The sequence below is a fragment of the Lotus japonicus genome, chromosome 5 (genome assembly GCF_012489685.1).
Source record: "Lotus japonicus ecotype B-129 chromosome 5, LjGifu_v1.2".
Classification (NCBI taxonomy): Eukaryota; Viridiplantae; Streptophyta; class Magnoliopsida; order Fabales; family Fabaceae; genus Lotus; species Lotus japonicus.
Genome location: NC_080045.1, coordinates 13,801,414 through 13,822,533, shown reverse-complemented (window position 1 = coordinate 13,822,533; position 21,120 = coordinate 13,801,414). Strand labels below are relative to the sequence as shown.

The following is a 21,120-nucleotide window of genomic DNA, read 5'->3' as shown; positions in this document are numbered from 1 at the left end:
ACTAACAATTACACTGACTTAGCTCACACTAAGATTCACTCTCTTAGTCTTCTCTAGGATCCGATCAACCTTGATCTCCTAAAGGAACTAAACAAACTGTTTATCAAAGAAATGTTTACAAGAGATTTGCTTCTAAAAAGCTAATAGTAAACTCAATGAATTTCAGATGAAAGAAAGCTTAGAATAATTTGAATATGTCTTGCGCGTGTGTATTTTCTTCTTCTCTTTTTTTTCTTAGCCGCTTCTTTCAATCTTCAGCCTCTATATATACTCCAAGGATTAGGGTTGAGCGTTGCATGGGAAATGCTACCGTTGGAGGGCAGTTCTGGAAAATCCAGCTTCTGCTGTGGCTGAGAACGTTAGGTAGGTCGTCAGGAAGGTACACTTGCTTTTGTACTTGGATAGCGACTTGACCTTTTAACCTAGGAGACTTCTGATCAGAGGAATACTTCATATTGGAACTTGTGAAGCCGGTTGATCAGAGTCAGAGGGAAAGCACAGATCCTCTGACCATTGTATCTTCTGATTCTGAACTCAGAGGGAAGAACATGGCCTTCAGAGTTTCTTGCTTCTGGACTTCAGAGTTTCCACTATTCAGCTTCTGGATCTTCAGAGTCTTCTACACCATCAGAACATCTGAACCTTCAGTGTTTCTTGGTTATCAGAACTTCTGGATCTTCAGAGCTTCTAGCGTATGAGTCCACATCAGAGTTTGTATAGCTTCAGAACTTCTGAAGCTTTTCCACTGTTCATACTGAACATGGTGAATGCGAAAGCGTTGCTTGGGTTACTCTTTATACACAGTGCTTCTGATTTGTGTGAGATTGAGTTGAGGTCAGAGCCTGTAAATAGCACACTCAGAAAAACACGTTAGAGTACCACAATTGTTCATATCAAAAGGTTAACTTGTAATCATCAAAACATAGAGTTGTACTACTAGATCAAAACTTGATCTTACAATCTCCCCCTTTTTGATGATGACAAAACTAAAATTTTTGATGAACAATTCTTAAACATTAAACTGAATTCACTCAGAGTTTAGAGATAAGGAATAAGACTTATCCTGATGTGAATAGTTTATCTTGCTCATTCTGAATTCAAGTCACTGCTTGATTCTGAGCTTAGCTCCCCCTGAATCTAATACTTGATGAAAACGTTAGTAAATTCTAGATTCTGAGCTAAATGATGTAAGAGTTCAGATTGAAAAACTTATGACATAGATGAAAAACGAATAATCAGAGCGCATAAGTGATCAGAGTCATGGACAAGGTATCAGAGTCATGGGTATCAGAGTCAACTTAGAATCACTTCAGAAGAAGTGAAATGTATTCCTTGTATTTGCCCAGTGACACATCTATGGTCATGAAGGTGGAACTCTTAAAATCTCCAAAAGAAAAATAAATCACACTAACACATCTTACACATCAAAAACTGGGTTTACTCCCCCTTTTTGTCATAAGCAAAAAGCTTGGGGTGTGAAAAACTTAGCTTGAAGTACAAGGTACTCCCCCTTAGAGAAGGTCTAAGTTTAAAAGAAGGTAAAAACGATGTAAGAACCAGAGTGAGGCGAAATAAATAAAAGAGTTAATGCAAGGGATGAACGTTTACCACCGGTCAAGTGAGTAAATAGAAGGGTCAGTTACCAAGAACTTAACCTCGAGAAACTGTAGAAGCATTAACTTGCAGAGAGAAAGTGAAGCCTATATAAAGCGTTGGAGAGAAAGGTAAGCTTCACACCTCGAATAATTTTCAGTAAAAAAAAAAATGGCATCATACAACGTAGCACTAGAAGAGCTGAGGAAGAAGGCCTTTGAAGAGGACTTGTTCCTGAACATCAGGCATCCAGAGGGTACAACGACCATCTCGGAGCGAACACGGACACTGCTGGAAGAGGACCTGCGTCCAGAGTTGGAGAGAGACCTGAAGGAATTTCTTGCCTTCGTGGAGGAGGTGCAAGAACTCAGCCGGCTTGAACTCAAGCTGCTGGAAGAAAAAGAAAGTTTGGAAGAGAAGCTCAAGACTTCAGAAGAGAGTCTGGAGAGGGATGAGCTAAAGGTCAGGCTCAACAACATCCAGCATGTACTGGAGCGTCTGGAGAAAGATAGGTCAGAGCAGCGCCAGGAGTGCAGAAGAATGAGGAGAAATCCTCCATTTTAGACTTTTTAGGGAAGTAATGTATGATGTAAACGCAAAAAGATTATGAATAAAACGAGTTTAGCAAACATATGTGACACAAGTATATAGATATGCATATATAATCACAAACGAATAAAATAGAATAAGTAAATAAAAAGAAACAGAGTTTAAATAAAACAACGTTAGATAAAAAGAAAGAAAAAGAAGAGATCCTAAAACTAAGGTTTGTCAGATCGTCGCAGAAGTTCCATCATCATTTGCTTCATCTCAATCAGCATGGATTCATGAGTGTCAAGACGTTGTTCCATGATGTCGAGTCTGGATGAGCTTGGCTGAGTAGAACTGGAAGGAACATTCTGAGCAGCTTGAGGATCTGGAATGGAAGCAGAAGCAGCAGGAGTAAACACAACTGGTGCAAGTGCTTGGCATCTAAGAGCTTCAGCCTCAGCTTCAAGTCGCTCTGCCTCAAGTCTGGCTTGTTCAGCTTGAGCTGCTGCTTGACGTGCAGCTTCTTCTGCTTGAGCCTTCTTTCTCTTGGCTTCTTCAATGGCTTCAAGAAGCTTATTTCTCTGTTCGAGTTCATGAAGAGCCACCCTTCTAGCAAACCTTTGCTTTGCAGCCTCAATGCTCTGACTTCCCTCTGCTTGCAGGAGCTGCATCATAATTGGAACTTGAGCCACTAGCCAAGTGCTCAGATTGTTCCACTCATCAGCCACACTTTCAGCGTTCTCACTGAGGTCAGTCTGACCGTGCACATTGCGGAGCCTCAAGGAGGCTTCATGATAGAAAATATTGATGCACTCAGAGAGAGATGTGGGTTGAAGGTGAGTATAGGGAATTATGGAGAGGTTGGTTTCAGGAGAGGCTGGGTGATTGCTGCTATGAGCTTCAGAGACACCTTGTGGAGAACCAATGTTAATCATGGGAGCATTGGGTTCAGAGGTTCCAAGGTGAGGGTCTGAAGTGTCAACCAGAGGATGAGGTGATCTAACCGAGGATTGGTTAGACACTGAATGTTCGGGTTCAGGTTCTGGTTGAATAGGCTCGTGTTGGTCAGGGACAGGGTAAGCTTGTTGAACCAAGGGGTCTGCCTCTTGTAAAGGATTAGCCAAGATAGGTTCATCTGGGTCTACTAGACGTTCAGGTCTAGGTCCAGGATATCTCCTAGGGCTTGGACAAGTTAGGTAATATTCTTCCAAGGCAGATACCTTTTCTTTTCTAACCTCCATGAATTTTCTAATGGATTCAGAGTTATTGGAGGGAGAAGAATCAACAACATTGATTGGGAAGGATACGGGTGTATAGGCTGTTGATGAGTCTGTATCCGTGGTTCTGGCAGCAGGACGTTCTGATGCTCTGGGAGCAGAGTGATCAGACGTTCTGGGTTGTGGTTCTGTTTGGTTTGGCTCGGGTTGGTCATGGATGGTTGGTTCAGAGGTTAATGGGTCGTACGGAATGGTGAGGAGAGAGGTTGGTTCTTCTGACCTAGAGGGTTGGTTCTGAAGCAAATTCCAGAGAGGTGCTTCAGTAGGAGAAGGTTGAAAGAAGGAAGATCTTGGGGAATGTGGTGGAGAGGTGGTTTGTGCGGCTGGCTGGGATTCAGGAATAGGAGTGAGGGGATTGGAGGAGTGTTTGAGCATAGCAGAAATAGGGAGTGCATCAAATAAATTCAAATCATCATCAGAAGCAAGTGCAGGCTTACTTGAATGTGCTGATGATCGAGTCACTCTGGCAGGAGGTTCAGTCCTTCTGACCACTTCAGCAGCTGGTTCCACCCGAGTAGGCTTCACCACGATTCTGACCTTCTTCGTCTTCTTCTTTGGAGGACCATCCTCACTATCATCACCATCATCATCATCAGGCTTTCTCTTCGTCTTCTGGACCAGAGGGACATCAGATTCCTCAGAAGATTCGTCCAGAACCATCTTCCTCTGAGCTTTCCTCTTGGGAGGAGAAGGAAACTCTGGAGCTGGTGGTAGTCTGTTGACGAAATCATCAAGGTCAATTTCGAAACCTTGAGCCCTGAGGTCTTCAACATAGCATCTGATGGCGTCAGGATGGTCTGCTTGAGTCCACAGAGGGTAGTCATTCAGAGGCATCCTTCTTCCTCTGATTTCAGAAGATGTGTCTTCATGAGCAGGAGCAATCTTCTTCTGGATCAAACCCATCTTCTTCAGGGAGTTTGCAGTGAAGACATCACTGACAATTGTGCTTAAATCCTCTGTGCAACCAGCATTGATCAGATCTTGAATGAGGCCACTCTCAATCAAGAGATCAGACAACAGTCTCCCAAAGGGGATATACTTGATTGCAGACTTGATGGAGGCGGTGGTGCAAGACTTCCGGATGCATTCCTTCAAGTAAGAGAACAGGAAGTAGGGAAGGCAGATCTTCTCCTGATTTTGGATGAAAAACAACATCGCCTTCTGGTTGAAGTTGATGTAGTCTGGGGAACTGCCCTTCGGTCTCTGGTTTATGCAGTTGAGCAGGATCTTGTCCAGATTCTGAGTTTGGGATGAAGATCCATCACCTTGTAACTAGTCTTGCCCGGTTTGAAGGTGGTGTACAGAGCCTGGTTGACTATGTCCTTGGTGCTGGGTTTCAGCTTCGATTCCGTCAGTTGGAACCGATACCCAAGAGCAGTTTCTGCACCTAGCAGATTTACGAATGACTTCTCAGTGATGATGATCTTCCTTCCAAGAATGTGAGAGACCACCTGAGTATCATCGTAGTCGGCGTGCTTCCAGAATTCCTTTACCAATCTATCATACACCGGTCCTCGAAGTCGATTGAAGTAGTTTCCCCAACCTTGAGCTTGGACTTCAGGACGAAGATCAAACCCATTTGCAGCCAGGTTGTCGAGGTTGAATCTCCATTCTGCCAGGACTTGGAGTTCCTCAGGAGGATAAACACAGTGAACGGCACAGCCCCGTTCTGCAATTAGAACACTCTGTTCTTGAGCTTGAACTTGTTCTTGAGTTGGAATCTCAGAGCCCCTTTGACCCGTTGCTAGACCAACTACCATGTGAGGGAACTGAGGTGCATCTGCAGTAGATCTTCTGGTTTGTCTCACCATTTTGAAGAGGTTGAAGGTTTAAGGTAGAAGACGAAGGTAAAAGATGAAGAGAGATCGAGAGAGAAGTCGAGAACAAGGCGGTTTTGAAAAGCAGAGAGAGCGAGAGTGAAAACCGGAAGTGAGAGAGAACGTGTGTGTATAGTGGGTTTTATCAAATAACCGTTGTTGATTCAAAAAGCACTTTAAGATCAACGGTTGAAAATTAAAGATAGATAGTAACAGTAAAATACACAATCACACACAGGAGATAAGCATATCTACACGCAATCATAACAGACTGTCACACGGGCACAAGGAACTATGCATCAGAAATTCTGACGCACGTGTTGTTGTCTCAGCTTCAGAGTCAGTACCAGTGGGTACACACACTCTGATTGAGTTACCTTCTGGACTAGACATCTTCTGATCAAGAAGTATCATAGTCAGAGGTTCTGATCCATCTTCACTCTGGACAAAAGTCCATGTTTAGATTTTTCAGAATAAAATTAAATCTATCTTCAGCTAAGGGCTTTGTAAAGATATCTGCCCATTGATGGTCAGTATCAACAAACTTCAGAAGAAGTACGCCCTTCTGCACATAATCTCTAATAAAGTGATACTTTACCTCAATGTGCTTTGCCCTTGAATGTAGGATAGGATTCTTACTCAATGAGATTGCAGCAGTATTATCACAATAGATTGGGATATTGCTCTCAAGGATCTGATAATCCTCCAGCTGATGTTTCATCCAGAGCATCTGAGTGCTGCATATTGCTGCTGAGATATATTCTGCCTCTGCAGTTGATAGTGCAATGGTTGATTGCCTCTTGCTTGCCCATGAGACTAGATTGCTTCCCAGAAATTGACAATTTCCGGAAGTACTTTTTCTCTCTGTTCTATCTCCAGCATAATCAGCATCACAATAACCTGAAAGCTTATACTCTGATGTTTTCTTATACATCAAGCCAAGGTTAGTGGTGCCTTTCAGATACCTTAGGATCCTCTTAACAGCAGTTAAGTGGGTTTCCCTTGGATCTGATTGGAAGCGAGCACATAAGTGAACACTAAATAATATGTCTGGCCTAGATGCAGTTAAGTATAGAAGTGAACCTATCATGCCACGATAGAGCTTCTGACATACTTTACCACTTTTATCTTCTTTCTCCAGAATGCATGTTGGATGCATTGGAGTCTTGGCCACTGTAGATTCCAGCATATTGAACTTCTTCAGAAGTTCTTTAGTGTACTTGCTCTGATGGATATATGTTCCTTCTGGTGTTTGATCAACTTGTATTCCCAGAAAGTACTTTAATTCTCCCATCATACTCATCTCAAATTCAGCCTGCATCATCTCAGAAAATTCTTTGCATAGAGATTGATTAGCAGAACCAAATATAATATCATCAACATAAATTTGCACAATTAAGATATCATCTTTATAAGTCTTGCAAAAAAGAGTTGTATCTACTTTACCCCTTACAAACTCATTCTCCAGAAGGAATGAGCTAAGTCTCTCATACCATGCTCTGGGAGCTTGCTTCAGACCGTAGAGTGATTTCTTCAATTTGAACACATGGTCTGGTTTCTTTTCATCTTCAAAACCTGGGGGTTGATGAACATAGACTTCCTCTGAGATATAACCATTTAGGAAGGCACTCTTTACGTCCATCTGATGTAGAACTATGTTGTGATTTACTGAGAAAGAGATCAACAGTCTGATTGCTTCCAGTCTTGCTACTGGAGCAAATGTTTCAGTGTAGTCTATTCCTTCCTGCTGGCTGTAGCCTTGAGCAACTAGCCTTGCCTTATTTCTGACTACCTCTCCTTTCTCATTCAGCTTGTTTCTGAATACCCATTTCGTTCCAATAACATGGACACTCTCAGGCTTCTTCACTAAGCTCCAAACATCGTTCTTGGAAAATTGATTCAATTCTTCTTCCATGGCCAGAATCCAATCCTTGTCCTGAAGAGCTTCATCTATGGACTTGGGTTCAATTAAGGACACCAATCCTTTCAGACTCAGCAAGGTCTCTTCAGAGGGTCTGAAGGCAGATCTGGTTCTGACTGGTTCGTCTTTGTTGCCTAGAATCAATTCCTTAGGGTGAGCTGCAGTGATTCTGCTCTTCTTCAGAGTTTGTGAGTTAGAGGGACCAGCTTCTTCCTCTGGCTCATCTTCCTCTGGCTCAACTTCCTCTGGAGCTTTGCCTTTGTCAGAAACATTAATGCTTAGATCTGCAAACTTTTCAACTAGCTTTGACTGGTCAGAGTCAAGCTTATCATCAAATCTAACATGAATAGATTCTTCAATAGTCTTAGCATCAGTATTATAAAATCTAAAACCTTTAGATCTATCAGAATAACCAAGTAATAGACACTTAGAAGACTTAGCATCAAATTTATGCAATCTATCCTTAGTATTGAGAACATAACAAACACAGCCAAAAGGATGAAAATAAGAAATGTTGGGTTTTATGTTCTTCCACAATTCATAAGGAGTCTTATTCAGAATTGGTCTCACAGAGATTCTGTTATGAATGTAACATGCTGTATTTACTGCCTCTGCCCAAAAGTGCTTAGCCATGCCAGTTTCTTGGAGCATGGTTCTAGCCATCTCCTGAAGAGTTCTGTTCTTCCTCTCAACGACACCATTTTGTTGAGGAGTTCTGGGACAAGAGAAATCATGTGCAATTCCATAGGAATCAAACAGACTCTCAAACTTGTCATTCTCAAACTCTCCACCATGGTCACTTCTGACATGCACAATCCTACAAGCCTTCTCGTTTTGCACTTGAGCAATGAAGGTAGAGAACACAGCATGAGACTCATCCTTGCGGGTTAGAAACTTTACCCATGTCCAGCGGCTATAGTCATCAACGATAACCATCCCATATCTCTTGCCACCTATAGACTCAGTTTTCACTGGTCCAAAAAGGTCGATATGCAGAAGTTCCAACGGCCTTGAGGTTGAGACAACATTCTTTGCCTTGAAAGGGACTTTTGTGAATTTGCCTTTCTGACATGCTTCACAAAGAGCGTCTGAAGCGAACTTCAGATTGGGTAAGCCCCTGACAAGGTTTAGCTTGCTCAGCTGAGAAATCTTTCTCATACTGGCATGCCCTAACCGTCTATGCCATACCCACTGCTCTTCATTAACAGACAGAAGGCACTTCACATTCTGAGCCTACAACTCAGATAATCTGATCTTATAGATGTTGTTCTTCCTCTTGCTGTTAAATAGAACAGAGCCATCGATCTGACTTACAGCCCGGCAGGACTTTTGATTGAATATAACATCATAACCCTTGTCAGCTAATTGACTTATAGACAATAAGTTATGTGTTAAGCCGTCTACCAATAAAACATTATCAATGCATGGGCTACTATCTACACAAATAGTACCAGTACCAACAATTTTACCCTTTTCATTTCCTCCGAAGCCAACTTCACCTCCAGGCTTAAGTTTCAGCTCTCGGAACATACGCTTTTCTCCCGTCATGTGACGCGAGCATCCACTGTCCAGATACCATGATTGGTGTTTCAGTGGAGCTATCAAGGATATCTGCAACATAGATAATCTTGTCCTTAGGTACCCACTTTCTGGGTCCTCTTTTGTTAGTTACCCCAGAGGTTCTGATCACCTTGGGTGTCTCAACATAATATTTTAAAGGAATATTTGCATGATATTTAGTCATAGAGAAAGATCCCTTTTTAAGAGGATGTTTAGCAACTTTAGCAGGTACAGGATCAGGCAATATGGTACCAGAGGGAACAAAGCATTCATACAAGGATTTAGCTTTAGACACAGAAGGCTCATTTCTAATTGGTTTAGAATAGCCAATGCCATGCATTCCATTTCTGCTTACGCCATAGATCATTGAAGCCATTAAGCTTCTATCCACGCTTTTAGCTAGGAATCTTTGAAAAGACTTTTCATACTTAGATTCATTTTTACAATCAGAGGCATCACAGGCAACAATTTCTTCTAACTTAGCAATCTGGTTCTTAAGCACAGAGTTAGAATTTACCAAAGCATGATTTTCATTTTTCAAATCAGAAATAATTTTCTCATGTTCAGAAGGAGTCTTGGAGACAGCAGATAAGTTCTTTTTCAACTTTTTATGCTTAGACAATAAAGAGTTATACTTATCCATGATATCAGACAAAGCATGTTTCAGTTCAGAGGTAGAGAAAGAAGCAAATACCTCATTTTCATCGTCTGAGTTAGGATCTCCTTCTGATTCTGAGTCAGAGTCAACAGCTTCCTTTGACTCTGCTCCTTTGTCTTTGACAATGGCCATGAGTCCTTGGACTTCACCATCAGAGTCAACATCCTCTGACTCTGATTCATCAAATGTCACCATCAGACTCTTCTTGGTCTTGAAGTGCTTCTTTGGCTTCTTGTCTTTCTTCAACTTTGGACAATCACTTTTGTAGTGCCCAGATTCTTTGCACTCAAAACATGTGACTTCCTTGATTGAAGACTTCTTCTGGCCTGAGGACTCATACTTTCCTTTTGCCTTTCCAGAGCCTTTGAACTTGCTCTGCCTGTGCTTCCAGATGCGGTTGAGTCTCTTGGAGATCAGAGTCAGCTCATTTTCATCAGAATCTTCTGATGCTTCTTCAGATTCTTCTTCTTCAGCTTGAAGAGCCTTTGACTTGTCAACCTTAGCCTTTTCAGATTTGGATTTCAAGGCTATGGACTTTTTCCTCAGATCTTGCATCTCTGAGCGCTTCAGCTCATGGCATTTCAAAATGCTGATTTTTTCCTCAGCTATGGACTTTTTCCTCAGCTCATTGCATCTCTGAAGGTATGAAAAACGGTAGAAAGGGGGGGTTTGAATAACGTTTTCAGTACAAAACTTCCACCTTAAAGATTTTGACAAATCTTTCGAGAACTTAAGTGCTAAAGATAAGAGATAGAAAAGCACACAAGGATTTTATCCTGGTTCACTTGATAAATCACTCAAGCTACTCCAGTCCACCCGTTAAGGTGATTTCTTCCTTCTTAGAATGAAGGCAATCCACTAATCAGGTAAGAGTTACAACTGCACTTGAAACCTACAAGTGACTAACAATTACACTGACTTAGCTCACACTAAGATTCACTCTCTTAGTCTTCTCTAGGATCCGATCAACCTTGATCTCCTAAAGGAACTAAACAAACTGTTTATCAAAGAAATGTTTACAAGAGATTTGCTTCTAAAAAGCTAATAGTAAACTCAATGAATTTCAGATGAAAGAAAGCTTAGAATAATTTGAATATGTCTTGCGCGTGTGTATTTTCTTCTTCTCTTTTTTTTCTTAGCCGCTTCTTTCAATCTTCAGCCTCTATATATACTCCAAGGATTAGGGTTGAGCGTTGCATGGGAAATGCTACCGTTGGAGGGCAGTTCTGGAAAATCCAGCTTCTGCTGTGGCTGAGAACGTTAGGTAGGTCGTCAGGAAGGTACACTTGCTTTTGTACTTGGATAGCGACTTGACCTTTTAACCTAGGAGACTTCTGATCAGAGGAATACTTCATATTGGAACTTGTGAAGCCGGTTGATCAGAGTCAGAGGGAAAGCACAGATCCTCTGACCATTGTATCTTCTGATTCTGAACTCAGAGGGAAGAACATGGCCTTCAGAGTTTCTTGCTTCTGGACTTCAGAGTTTCCACTATTCAGCTTCTGGATCTTCAGAGTCTTCTACACCATCAGAACATCTGAACCTTCAGTGTTTCTTGGTTATCAGAACTTCTGGATCTTCAGAGCTTCTAGCGACTGAGTCCACATCAGAGTTTGTATAGCTTCAGAACTTCTGAAGCTTTTCCACTGTTCATACTGAACATGGTGAATGCGAAAGCGTTGCTTGGGTTACTCTTTATACACAGTGCTTCTGATTTGTGTGAGATTGAGTTGAGGTCAGAGCCTGTAAATAGCACACTCAGAAAAACACGTTAGAGTACCACAATTGTTCATATCAAAAGGTTAACTTGTAATCATCAAAACATAGAGTTGTACTACTAGATCAAAACTTGATCTTACATCAACATGTCATATATCAATATATTAAGCAATAACCACATAGCACTTAGCATATAAGGCATGCACCACACATCCTAAATTACCCAATTAGCACTTAGCATGAAGATTCAATCTCAAAAGCATTCAGTAGATTTATCATCTACATTGTCAGCCGAAGCCTCAGAAAACATTTTTCCAATCAAGCACAAACAAGTGCATAAACAGTAAACAATGTCGAAAGCATCGACCCTAAGCATTAACTAGAGATTCAGTGAGAAGCCCTCACCTGTAGGTTCTCCAGGATTATCTTCTAACTCTTCCTCACAAGCAAAGCGTTGCTCCTCAGGAAATTCCTCAAAAGTTCCTTTAAAGCAAAGCCACAGAAATACTATCAGAATCTATCGAAAACTAAGCTATCGATACTTACTAAGGTTACAAGAAGTAATCTATACTCTAAGGTACGATAATCTAGCGCGAAAGACAAGTTTTCGGAAAAGGAAATTTTCCTCCTCCCCCCCTAATAGGTTCGGCCACTTTTCACAATTATGGGGCTCGATTTTTCTTCGATCAAACTTGGTTCCTATGCTATCATTAGCCGTAACTAAGGGTATTCTGAACTCGGAAAAATTATCGGATCAAAAACTGTCGTAGGGGTATTTTGGTCATGATTTTTAACTTAGAAATTTCAAAACTGAAATCCCAAAAACCAAATTTGACAGGGACGTTACTAACGACGTTTATGACAACTAATCCTACTAGCACTAAGCTAAGGCGATAGTTTTCAGCCTAAAGGTTGAAGCTTTACTCCAAAAACTCCAAAAATGGGTATTTAAGGCTAAAATTGATTCCGGCGGAATTCCGGCGACATAACGGAAAATCTAACCCGGCAGAAGTGATCTTGGGCACATAAGGAAGAGGTTTAGAATCAGAAATGAAAGATTCGGGATAGTTTTGCAAAAACCCATAAACTATCAGCTCAGAAAAGTCTACAGAAAAGCTATGGAAAAAGCGATCAGAGGTAAGGATTAGCGACTATACCTCGAAACCTTGAAGCAGCAACTAACGGATCAACGATCAAGCAAGTAATGAAGAAAATTCTTCTTCCTTCTTCCTTGGATGAACTCGCGGCCTTGGAGAGAAAAATGGAGGAGTTTTGTGTTTTTTTCTCACTTGCTTGCTATATATAGAAGATGGAAATTCGCGGGAAAATGAAAGTTTCGCGAATCTGATTTTTCCGGCGTCATTCTCCATGAATTCTAAGATAGGTTTTGGCGAAAGAATTCCAAAACTAAAATGAGGTCTCCTTGTATTTTTAGTGACTAATGCATAATCGGTATAAAACTATTTTACCCGATAAGTTGCTTTTTGCATCGAATGTCGGAATGGAAAACTTCCTTCTGAAGAAAGATTGAAATCATCAAGAGAAATGGGTGTACGCGTGTAGAATCTTCATTTGATGTTCCGAATAGAAAAAGTCTTCATTGTCGGTTGATTCTAGGGTTTTGAAATACCAGGGTTTCGGTTTCGGCAAACTTCCGATGATTGGAATCAGACGTTCGTAGATCCTAGAGTTTCGCCTCGAAACGATTTTGATATATGGAAAAAGAGAAGTTCTAACATTTCTCTGAAGATTTTTGGACTAAAATCCTACAGTGTTCCAAGGGTGGAACATAGTGTTATTTCCTAAGATTCTTGTCCTAGGTTTTTAAAGCGAATATTAGTCGTGCTATAACTTAAATCGACTTCGATACAATCCTCAGACTTTTCCTGAACTTTCTCCTTCACATATTTATTTCATTTGGTAAACTCTAGTTCAGGTTTCCCTTCACGATACATCAACCCTAATCGTGAATAGGATTCTATTTACTTGACACAAGCTTAAAAACTTGGGCCTTACACTTTCACCCACCAAACAATCCTCAACACATGGAGATCCCATACCTCTTCCTTGCTGAAAGGTTTGTGCCTGAAAACCACATCATTTCTCCCCACCCACACAGACTACACCAACGAGTAGGGAATCAATTTCCAAAGCAGAGGATCAGAAGCTACACACAGAAATTCCCACTGATTAATCTATCTCTCTATCTATCTATCTATCTATAATCTATCTATCTATAATCTATCTATCTATAATCTTCTATAATATATATAAAAGCAAAGTTTTGCAGCCTTGGGGGCAAAAAAGTCCTTCAACAATTTATTCCAATAACTATGAAAGCTGGACATGGATATTTTTGTAAAAATTCATTTTATTTCACTCAGGTTTGATCTCAGCCGTTCATTCATATCAATTTCACTCCTTCTTTCATTCAAGGGATTTATTAAATTTGTGAAACGCTTTTCAGTTTCAACAAAATACAGACGTTTCCCCTTTCACCTTACCTTCTTCCTTTTCTCCTTTTCTCAGCCGTTTCTCTAGGTTTCTAAGTTCGTTTAAAACCTTCTCTCAGACACAGCTTTTCCATGTCTACCTCTGATTTCCAGCACCTCCTCGACACCCTCCCTCGCCCTTCCACCGCCGTCTGGAACACCCTCATCATCGGCTTCATCTGCGATCAGAAGCCCCTCGACGCCCTCCTCCTCTAAGCCCACGTGAGAGCCACCACTTCCCCCCACCCACTTCGATTCCCCAATTGACACTGCGGCATCTTCTTCCTTTTCCTCTGAAGCTCACCTGTCATGTTCTATTATGTTCCAAAGGTAAGCACTGTCACCAGTTTTCCTCTAGATTCCATCTTCGCTTTCCATGATTCTTACGCCTTCAGATTTTTCCATAAGGTTTGAAAGATTTAATCTTGATTGTCCAAAGTTTTCTACAATGTTTCAGGTTTGCTTCTCTTTCTCGCATCTAGGAATCGTTCATTCTGGTGAGTAAGACGTTTTCCTACCCCTTTTTCTTAGTTTTGATTTCACCCCTTTATGCTTTTACTCCTTAAATTTCAGAGAGTTTTCATCGTTCGGGTTCATAGTAAGCACTGTAACAACATAAAAAATGGATTTTTAGGTTTTGGGAATTGGGCGGTGAAGTGTGGACACAATTGATTGATGATGGCGGTGGAAGAGAGTAGCGATTGCCTTCGCACTTGCAGAAACTATTGCGTTTCAGAGCGTCTGTCATCCTTCATGAACATAAGCCACGAAATTGGAAGTTTGACTAATAGGTATGAGTGTTTAATTTATTTATTTTACTTTAGTTGTTTCAAGCTAGGTTTTCATCTAAAGCATTGTATTTTCTGATTCTCTAGGAGCTTTACTGTTTAAACCAATGGTGTTTTCATCATTTCCTCTTTATCAATTGTGTACCTATATCCTTTTGAATAGTTTTGGGGCTTAATATTGATGACCCTATTTTAGTAGTGTTTTTAGGGTCATTTCTTTGTTTGTTTTGAGTCTTTTTGTTGAGTCTCATGTAGTGTTTCATGCATTATCATGCATTTTTATCTTTTCGTTAGTCTTTATTTTGTTTTGGTAATTTAGTAGTTTTATAGGGAGTTTTCTTGCATTTTAAGTAAAGTTTAGGACTTGCATGGTTTTGTTGTGTTTTATGAAGGACCTCTTGTGCTAATGAGCTCTTTGAGCTTCTAGAATCTTCCTTGACTTGTTGGTTAGGTTTAGAGAGCAGAAACTGAAGGAGAAAGAAGGCCAAGAGTGCATGGAATTGAAGGAGATCTTAAAGAGGATTGAAAAGAGGAGTTTCAGAAGCCAAAAAGTCCTTTTCAGGCGAGCTTGAGCGCCTAGGCGCTGGGAATTGGCGCCTAGGCGCCAATTAGGTCCAGAAGCATGTTTTTCAACATGCAATTGGCGCTCAGGCGCTCTGAATTGGCGCCTGAGCGCCCAGCCTCGTTTATTTTGCCTATAAATAAGGCTTATGCCAATTTCTTTGATACATTTGGACATTTCACTCATTTTTGATCAAGTTTGAGAGCTGAGGAGAACTTTGGGGCCAAGGGAGGCTTCCAACTTGTATTTTTCTCAGGTTTTCTTTACATTTTCCATATGAATTCACTAGCCATGAGTGGCTAGTTTACTTTTTGCTTTGGGTTAAGAGATTCTATTAAATTTTAGTTTGTTAAATCCTATCTCACTACACCAGAAAAGGGCTTTTACAGCGCCCCTTTTACAGCGGATTAGGTGGCAGCCGCTGTAACAACACAAACACGGAGCGGTTGATGGGCTATTACAGCGTTTTATTAAACTAACCGCTGTAAAAGCATTACCTTTTAACAGCGGTTCTCTTAGAAGGCGCTGTAAACACAAAAACACGGAGCGGTAATAGGCTTTTATAGCGGTTTATATACTGACTGCTGTAAAAAATAGGTTCCACTATTTACAGCGTTTATTAAACTAACCGCTGTAAAAGTAACGTAAATAATAAAAATCAAGAATTCAGGTTCCGTGGATCGAACCCAGGTTCCCTTAATAAAACGCAATAGTCTTTCCACTAGGCTAGATTCACTTTATGGTAGATATGTACAATTTATAGTATTAATATAAGATTTAGTTGATTTCTCTTTAATAATTGGTTCAAAAAATGTTCTGTGTGGGATTCGAACCCGAGGCACCACAGAAAATATAATGAGTCTTTTCCACTGGGCTGTTACACGTTTTTTATTAGTTTGTTCGTTTTGTATATATAAGTATTATTTTCTTTATTGATTTTGTAAAATTACATCTGTAACTGCAAACCCTTATTTTTTACCAGTTACATTTTTCACCAATCTGCTACCTCACGACGTAATCTCGACCTGCTACTTCTCTCAAAGCCCTCGCCACCTCCTGCCTCCGCCGTCCTTGCCGTCGCCGCCTCCATCCCTTCCGCCGCCGCCTCTGCCTCCGTCCCTGCTGCGCCGCTGCCTCTCTTGTTTTGGGTCGCTTCCTGCACGGTTGTTGCCCTGTTCTCATTATCATCCTTTCGAGACTGTAGCTTTGAAGAGCGTTGCTTCCACCGTGTAAATCATGATGTGGAGACTCCAGGTAGCTTCCATTGCTCAATGTTCATTATTGTTCTAACTCTTGATCTTGCTCTTTGTTCATCATCGCTCCTATTCTCGATCATGCTCTCTTTGCTGTTCGATCCTGGATTTAATGCTCTAACTCAATGGATCTCATAGGCTCTAACTCAATGGCTCTATTCGCTATCAAAAATCCCTCTTATGCAGTATTTCTCGCTCAATTTCATCAATCTAGGTCTTCTCAAGATCTGATGCCTTAGTTCAATAGATAGTTTAGTCGAAGCTTGTTGTGTTTTAGATTAATGTTAGGGTTGTTTTTTTTTTTGCTAGATTGACATTTCAATTAACATTGCTTTCTTACTTTCATCGAGGTGAACAATGTATGGTTAGAGGGAACACCCATCAGTTCCCCTTTCAGCGCTCTGGAAGAGCGAATTGGCGAATGAGAAAACTAAGAACCGGAGATGGTAGAGGCTAGCGAGAACAAGAAAGGAGAGGATCTCATGCTACTAAAAATCGAATGCCAAAGGGTGGTGGGAGATGGAGTGTGTACATACTCTGTTTTTTTAGTATGTTTCTTTCTTGCGCCATCACCTCCTGCTTTTCTTTTACTCAGATTTGATAGATTGTGATTTTGATGCATCAAAAAGTCAATTTTTGTGTGATGTCTTATTTTCTAATACTAGCATGGCAAGATGATAGAGAAAAGTAAATGATTGAGTGAAAATGTTATGCTATGCTGCTTGATGCTGAGTTGCTTTATATTTGTCTCACCTTTGTTATTCAGTTTGAATTTTTAAATATTCTGAACTGTTGATGCTACACATGTATGCAGAGGATCAGGAGGTATTCGCCGACTGAAATTGAAGGCATACACAAGTATTTTTATAACTTCGTATATTAAGAGAACATATTGAGTACCCTCTCTGGAAGCTAAATATTTGCATGTGCTTGACAATTTTTTCAGGAATATATACGAGATGGCATTGACTGGGCTAAAGTTGAATTATACCTGTACCCTTCCTTGGATGCTGTCATTTCGGTTCAAACTGATTTACGGAAGGCACACTTCCATTAGCAATGGATTCACTCTTCTCCTTATCTCTCTATGTGGATAATGATGTCTTATGCTTGATTGTGTTGTGTTTATTAGGGTTTCATTTCGATTACATTTCAAATTTGTTGTTTTGTATTTGATTTAGGTTTGAAATTGATATCGTTAACTTATAATTTTTATTTCAGATCTTTCTCTCTTTGAATGCTGCAATTTAAGATTTGGATTTGTGGGAGATGGTGATTCCGGTGTTGTGTTGCAGGTTTTGGATGCATGTGTCGATCATAAGATGCGTTCAGTCTCTCATACAATACTTTCTTGATTCTTCACTCTACTCCACCCTCACAACATCGATTCTCAGAATTGAAGGGAATATGAAGAACACCTCTGTCCAAGCATAGTTGCCTATGCTACAGTCCCCGGAAAAGAAGCAGGTACCACCAGTATAAATAATAATGCTAGGAAATCATCTTGCTCCTGTTCAGGTTTCTATTTGTCTATTTGTGTATTATTCCTAATCTAAAGAAATTAAAGCTAGGAAATTCCAGATAAATTTTGTTATAGATGCATGTGTCTCTTAGTTGGATAGTGAGTCTAAATTTTAGATGTTAATGTCCTATAATGATAATTCCTATGATTTCCATCTCAGCTTACATCGTCTTGTGACTTAAATCATAAACAGGTATTGATTTTGCAGCAATATATTTTGCAGCAATCATAAATCTGTAGTTGATGTCTCATGTTTAAGGTTTGCATTGTTATAATCCAAACTCCACTGAGAAAAACTTTGAGAAAGTTGTTGTATAACTGATTTTGTTCTGAGGGAAATTCCCTCATCCGGTGGCAAACTGAGGAGATGTTTTAGAATATCTTTCATCTTTCCAGAACGTCCCGGGTGCAATAAAAGAGAGAATTTTTTCGAGACAAAGTCTCGGAGAGTCTGCAATGCTTTCTGGGTTTCTTCAATTTTGTAAATGCAACCTATGGGTAGCAACTAAAAATAGAGATTCAAATGTGAGAGCACAGGAGCATATAAGCCTATTAAGTGGTTGTATTGTTGTTAAAACTCTGGAATGAAACTTGAATAAGAGTTATTGTATGTTTAATGAAGCTGTGAATGGATTTGCAGATGATGGCTGGTCCATGTTAGAGAGTGATGGCATTGATGATGTCACCCTTCTTGTGAATTCATCACCGAGCAAGATGATGGGTGCAAATCTTGGATATAACAATGGATTCCCATCCATGACCAGTTCTGTGCTATGTGCCAAAGCATCCATGTTGTTACATGTATAATTCTTTAATACTCCATAATGTGGACTAATGCTATTGCTTATTGCTCAGCTCTTAGGAATTGCTTTTACTTTCTATTGTTTTCAAGCAATTGATTTCCATGTATTTAGTTGTCTCATGCTCTTTTTCTGTCTTTGTAGAATGTCCCTCCAGCTATTCTTCTTAGATTCTTGCGGGAGCACCGATCAGAATGGGCAGATAGGAGTATTGATGCTTACTCAGCTGCTGCCATTAAAGCTGGCCCCTGTAGCTTGCCAGGGGCCAAAGGAAGTTTTGGGGGTCAGGTTATTCTTCCACTAGCTCACACAATTGAGAATGAAGAGGCAAGTTGTTTTCTCCTAATTTTATAATCTAGTACATATTTACTATTTAGAAATTACCATTTAATCTTCCAACATAAAATTGAATACATGTTAACTTGGCTTGTGGATTATATTAACTTTTTTGTGTTTCTCTTCCGGCATATTACATACTAACTGACACTTTATCTCTAAAATAGTTCATGGAGGTTATTAAGCTTGAAAACATGGGCTACTATCGGGACGACATGACTATGCCTGGTGATGTTTTCCTCTTGCAAGTAAGTACTGCTCCATGATGCCATTCTTTTCAACATATCTATGTCCATACCTTACAGCATCATGGAAAAATTCATAAAATTTTAATTGAGGGAATGCCTTCAATTAAAATCCATTAATATTCTGTTGGTTAATTTTTCTCATTTGTTGTTCCTTTGTTGTCATCAATTTTGTTAAAAACAACCTGATGTCCTAGCCGATGTTGTGACATCTGCCTTGATGAAGGCCAGGACATCCGCCCCTGCTGGCATGCAAGTGGGTCCCTTGTGGTTATGCTTTATGGTATGATCTGTGCTTACTTGAAGGTCAAGTAACTGTGTGTTGGGAGCCAGTTGCGGGTTGTTATTGTTGAAGCAAATCTGTGATTAAAAAGATTTGTTTCTATTTTTACTTGTTGATCACTCATATCAGATCTTGAAAGATTCTCTGCTGATATGAGTTGGATCAAAGTGTTCTTCAGCCCAAATAAACCCTAGCCGCCTCTGCTGAAGTATATATTGACAAAGACCTGAAGCTTGAAGTTGATCGAGAGAATTACCTTGAAGATCAAGTGTTCTTAAGAGTGTAAGTTGTTCTTTGTCTTTGTTAGTTGTGAACTCGTCTTGCTCACTGATTCTATAAAGTGAGACTGAGTTCTGTGTTGTGTTTGAGTGTCAAACAAACTCTGTGTTATTGTTGTTCACCAATCACTGTGGCAGTGATTGAGGAAAAGTGAGAGGGGCTCTCATACTTAGGCTGTGGTTCTAAGTAGAATACCACTGGGTAGATTAGGTTAAGAACAATGAACTTGATGTGTTCATGTGGGTCTGTAATACCTAGTTCTTGAGATAGTGGAATTCCTTTTCATTGGGCAAAAGCTAACCAGACGTAGGTGTAGTTTCACCGAACTGGGTTAACAACTTCATGTGTCTTGTTTCCTTTTAGTTGTTTGTTGTTTTGTGTTCAGGTCTTTCAGTTGTATGATGTTCTAATCGATTGTCCCAGCATCGTGCAGGACATTTGTTCTAAGGGATCTAGAATTTCATCATTCGCTAACTAATCGTCCCTGGCTTCTAGAGTTTGCAAAGGATAAGATGCATCAAATATCATGAATGGATTTGCATGTAGTTATAGGAATAGTCAGGAATTAAGGATCTATATGAAGTTTGATTTTAATTGAATAGCTATAACACTTGCGCCTGCATATAGTTCAGAAGGTTTAATCCAATATCAAGTTTATAGCTAACAGTGTTTGTTGCTGCACCTGTCATCAGCTTTGCAGTGGAGTGGATGAGCATGCAGTTGGCACCAGTGCAGAACTAGTTTTTGCTCCAATAGATGCGTCTTTCTCTGATGATGCACCCATTTTACCTTCCGGTTTTCGTATTGTACCTCTTGATTCTGGCACGGCAAGTCTTTAGCTTGACACATGATTTGATTGTGTTGTTTTTGAAATTTGCTTGCTTGCTTTAATTTTCCCTTTTTCTTTAAGTTAGGATTCTGATTTCTGTCTTATATAAGATGCAGGATGCTGCTAGTCCAAACCGGACACTTGATCTTGCCTCATCACTTGAGGTTGGAACCACAGCAAACAAAGCTGCTGGTGCCAAATACAGACAAAAAAAAAACAAATTACAGAGCGGTTACCGGCTGAAACCGCTGTAAAAGAAGACTCAATTACAGCGGTTATTCTAGAGAACAGCTGTTGTAGGTCTGTATTTACAGCGGTTTTATTAAATCAACCGCTGTAAATAATGCATCTTTTACAGCGGTTAGAACCGCTGTTAAGGCTTTTACAGCGGCGAGATCTACAGCGGTTCTGGACCGCTGAAAACCGCTGTAAAAGGCCAAAAAAAACCGCTGTAAAAGCCACTTTTTGGTGTAGTGTCTCTATGCATGAGTCTTGATTCAATCTTGTATTTCAATTCCTTATTGCATGTTTAGCTTTGGTGCACCTTTGCTATAGGCTAGATTATAATCAAATGGAAGTTTGTTATGATTTAGGGACATGAATTGGAATAGATCCTTCTATACTTGCTTCTAGGCATAGAGTGAGGGTAGGGTTT

General features: G+C 40.2%; 1 protein-coding gene and 1 long non-coding RNA gene across 2 annotated transcripts; both read left to right on the top strand.

Annotated features, from left to right (window-relative positions):
• Window positions 1-15,931: 15,931 nt before the first annotated feature.
• On the top strand, window positions 15,932-17,692 carry LOC130718560 (uncharacterized). Its single transcript, XR_009012712.1, has 4 exons — window positions 15,932-16,172; window positions 16,522-16,719; window positions 16,986-17,029; window positions 17,118-17,692. It is a non-coding gene; the product is annotated as an uncharacterized LOC130718560 (long non-coding RNA).
• A 610-nt stretch (window positions 17,693-18,302) lies between these two features.
• Window positions 18,303-20,719, top strand: LOC130719115 (homeobox-leucine zipper protein ATHB-8-like). Its single transcript, XM_057569755.1, has 5 exons — window positions 18,303-18,494; window positions 18,638-18,820; window positions 18,997-19,077; window positions 20,329-20,463; window positions 20,582-20,719. The coding sequence occupies exons 1-5, from the start codon at window positions 18,303-18,305 to the stop codon at window positions 20,717-20,719; spliced, it is 729 nt and encodes a 242-aa protein (XP_057425738.1).
• Window positions 20,720-21,120: the final 401 nt, after the last annotated feature.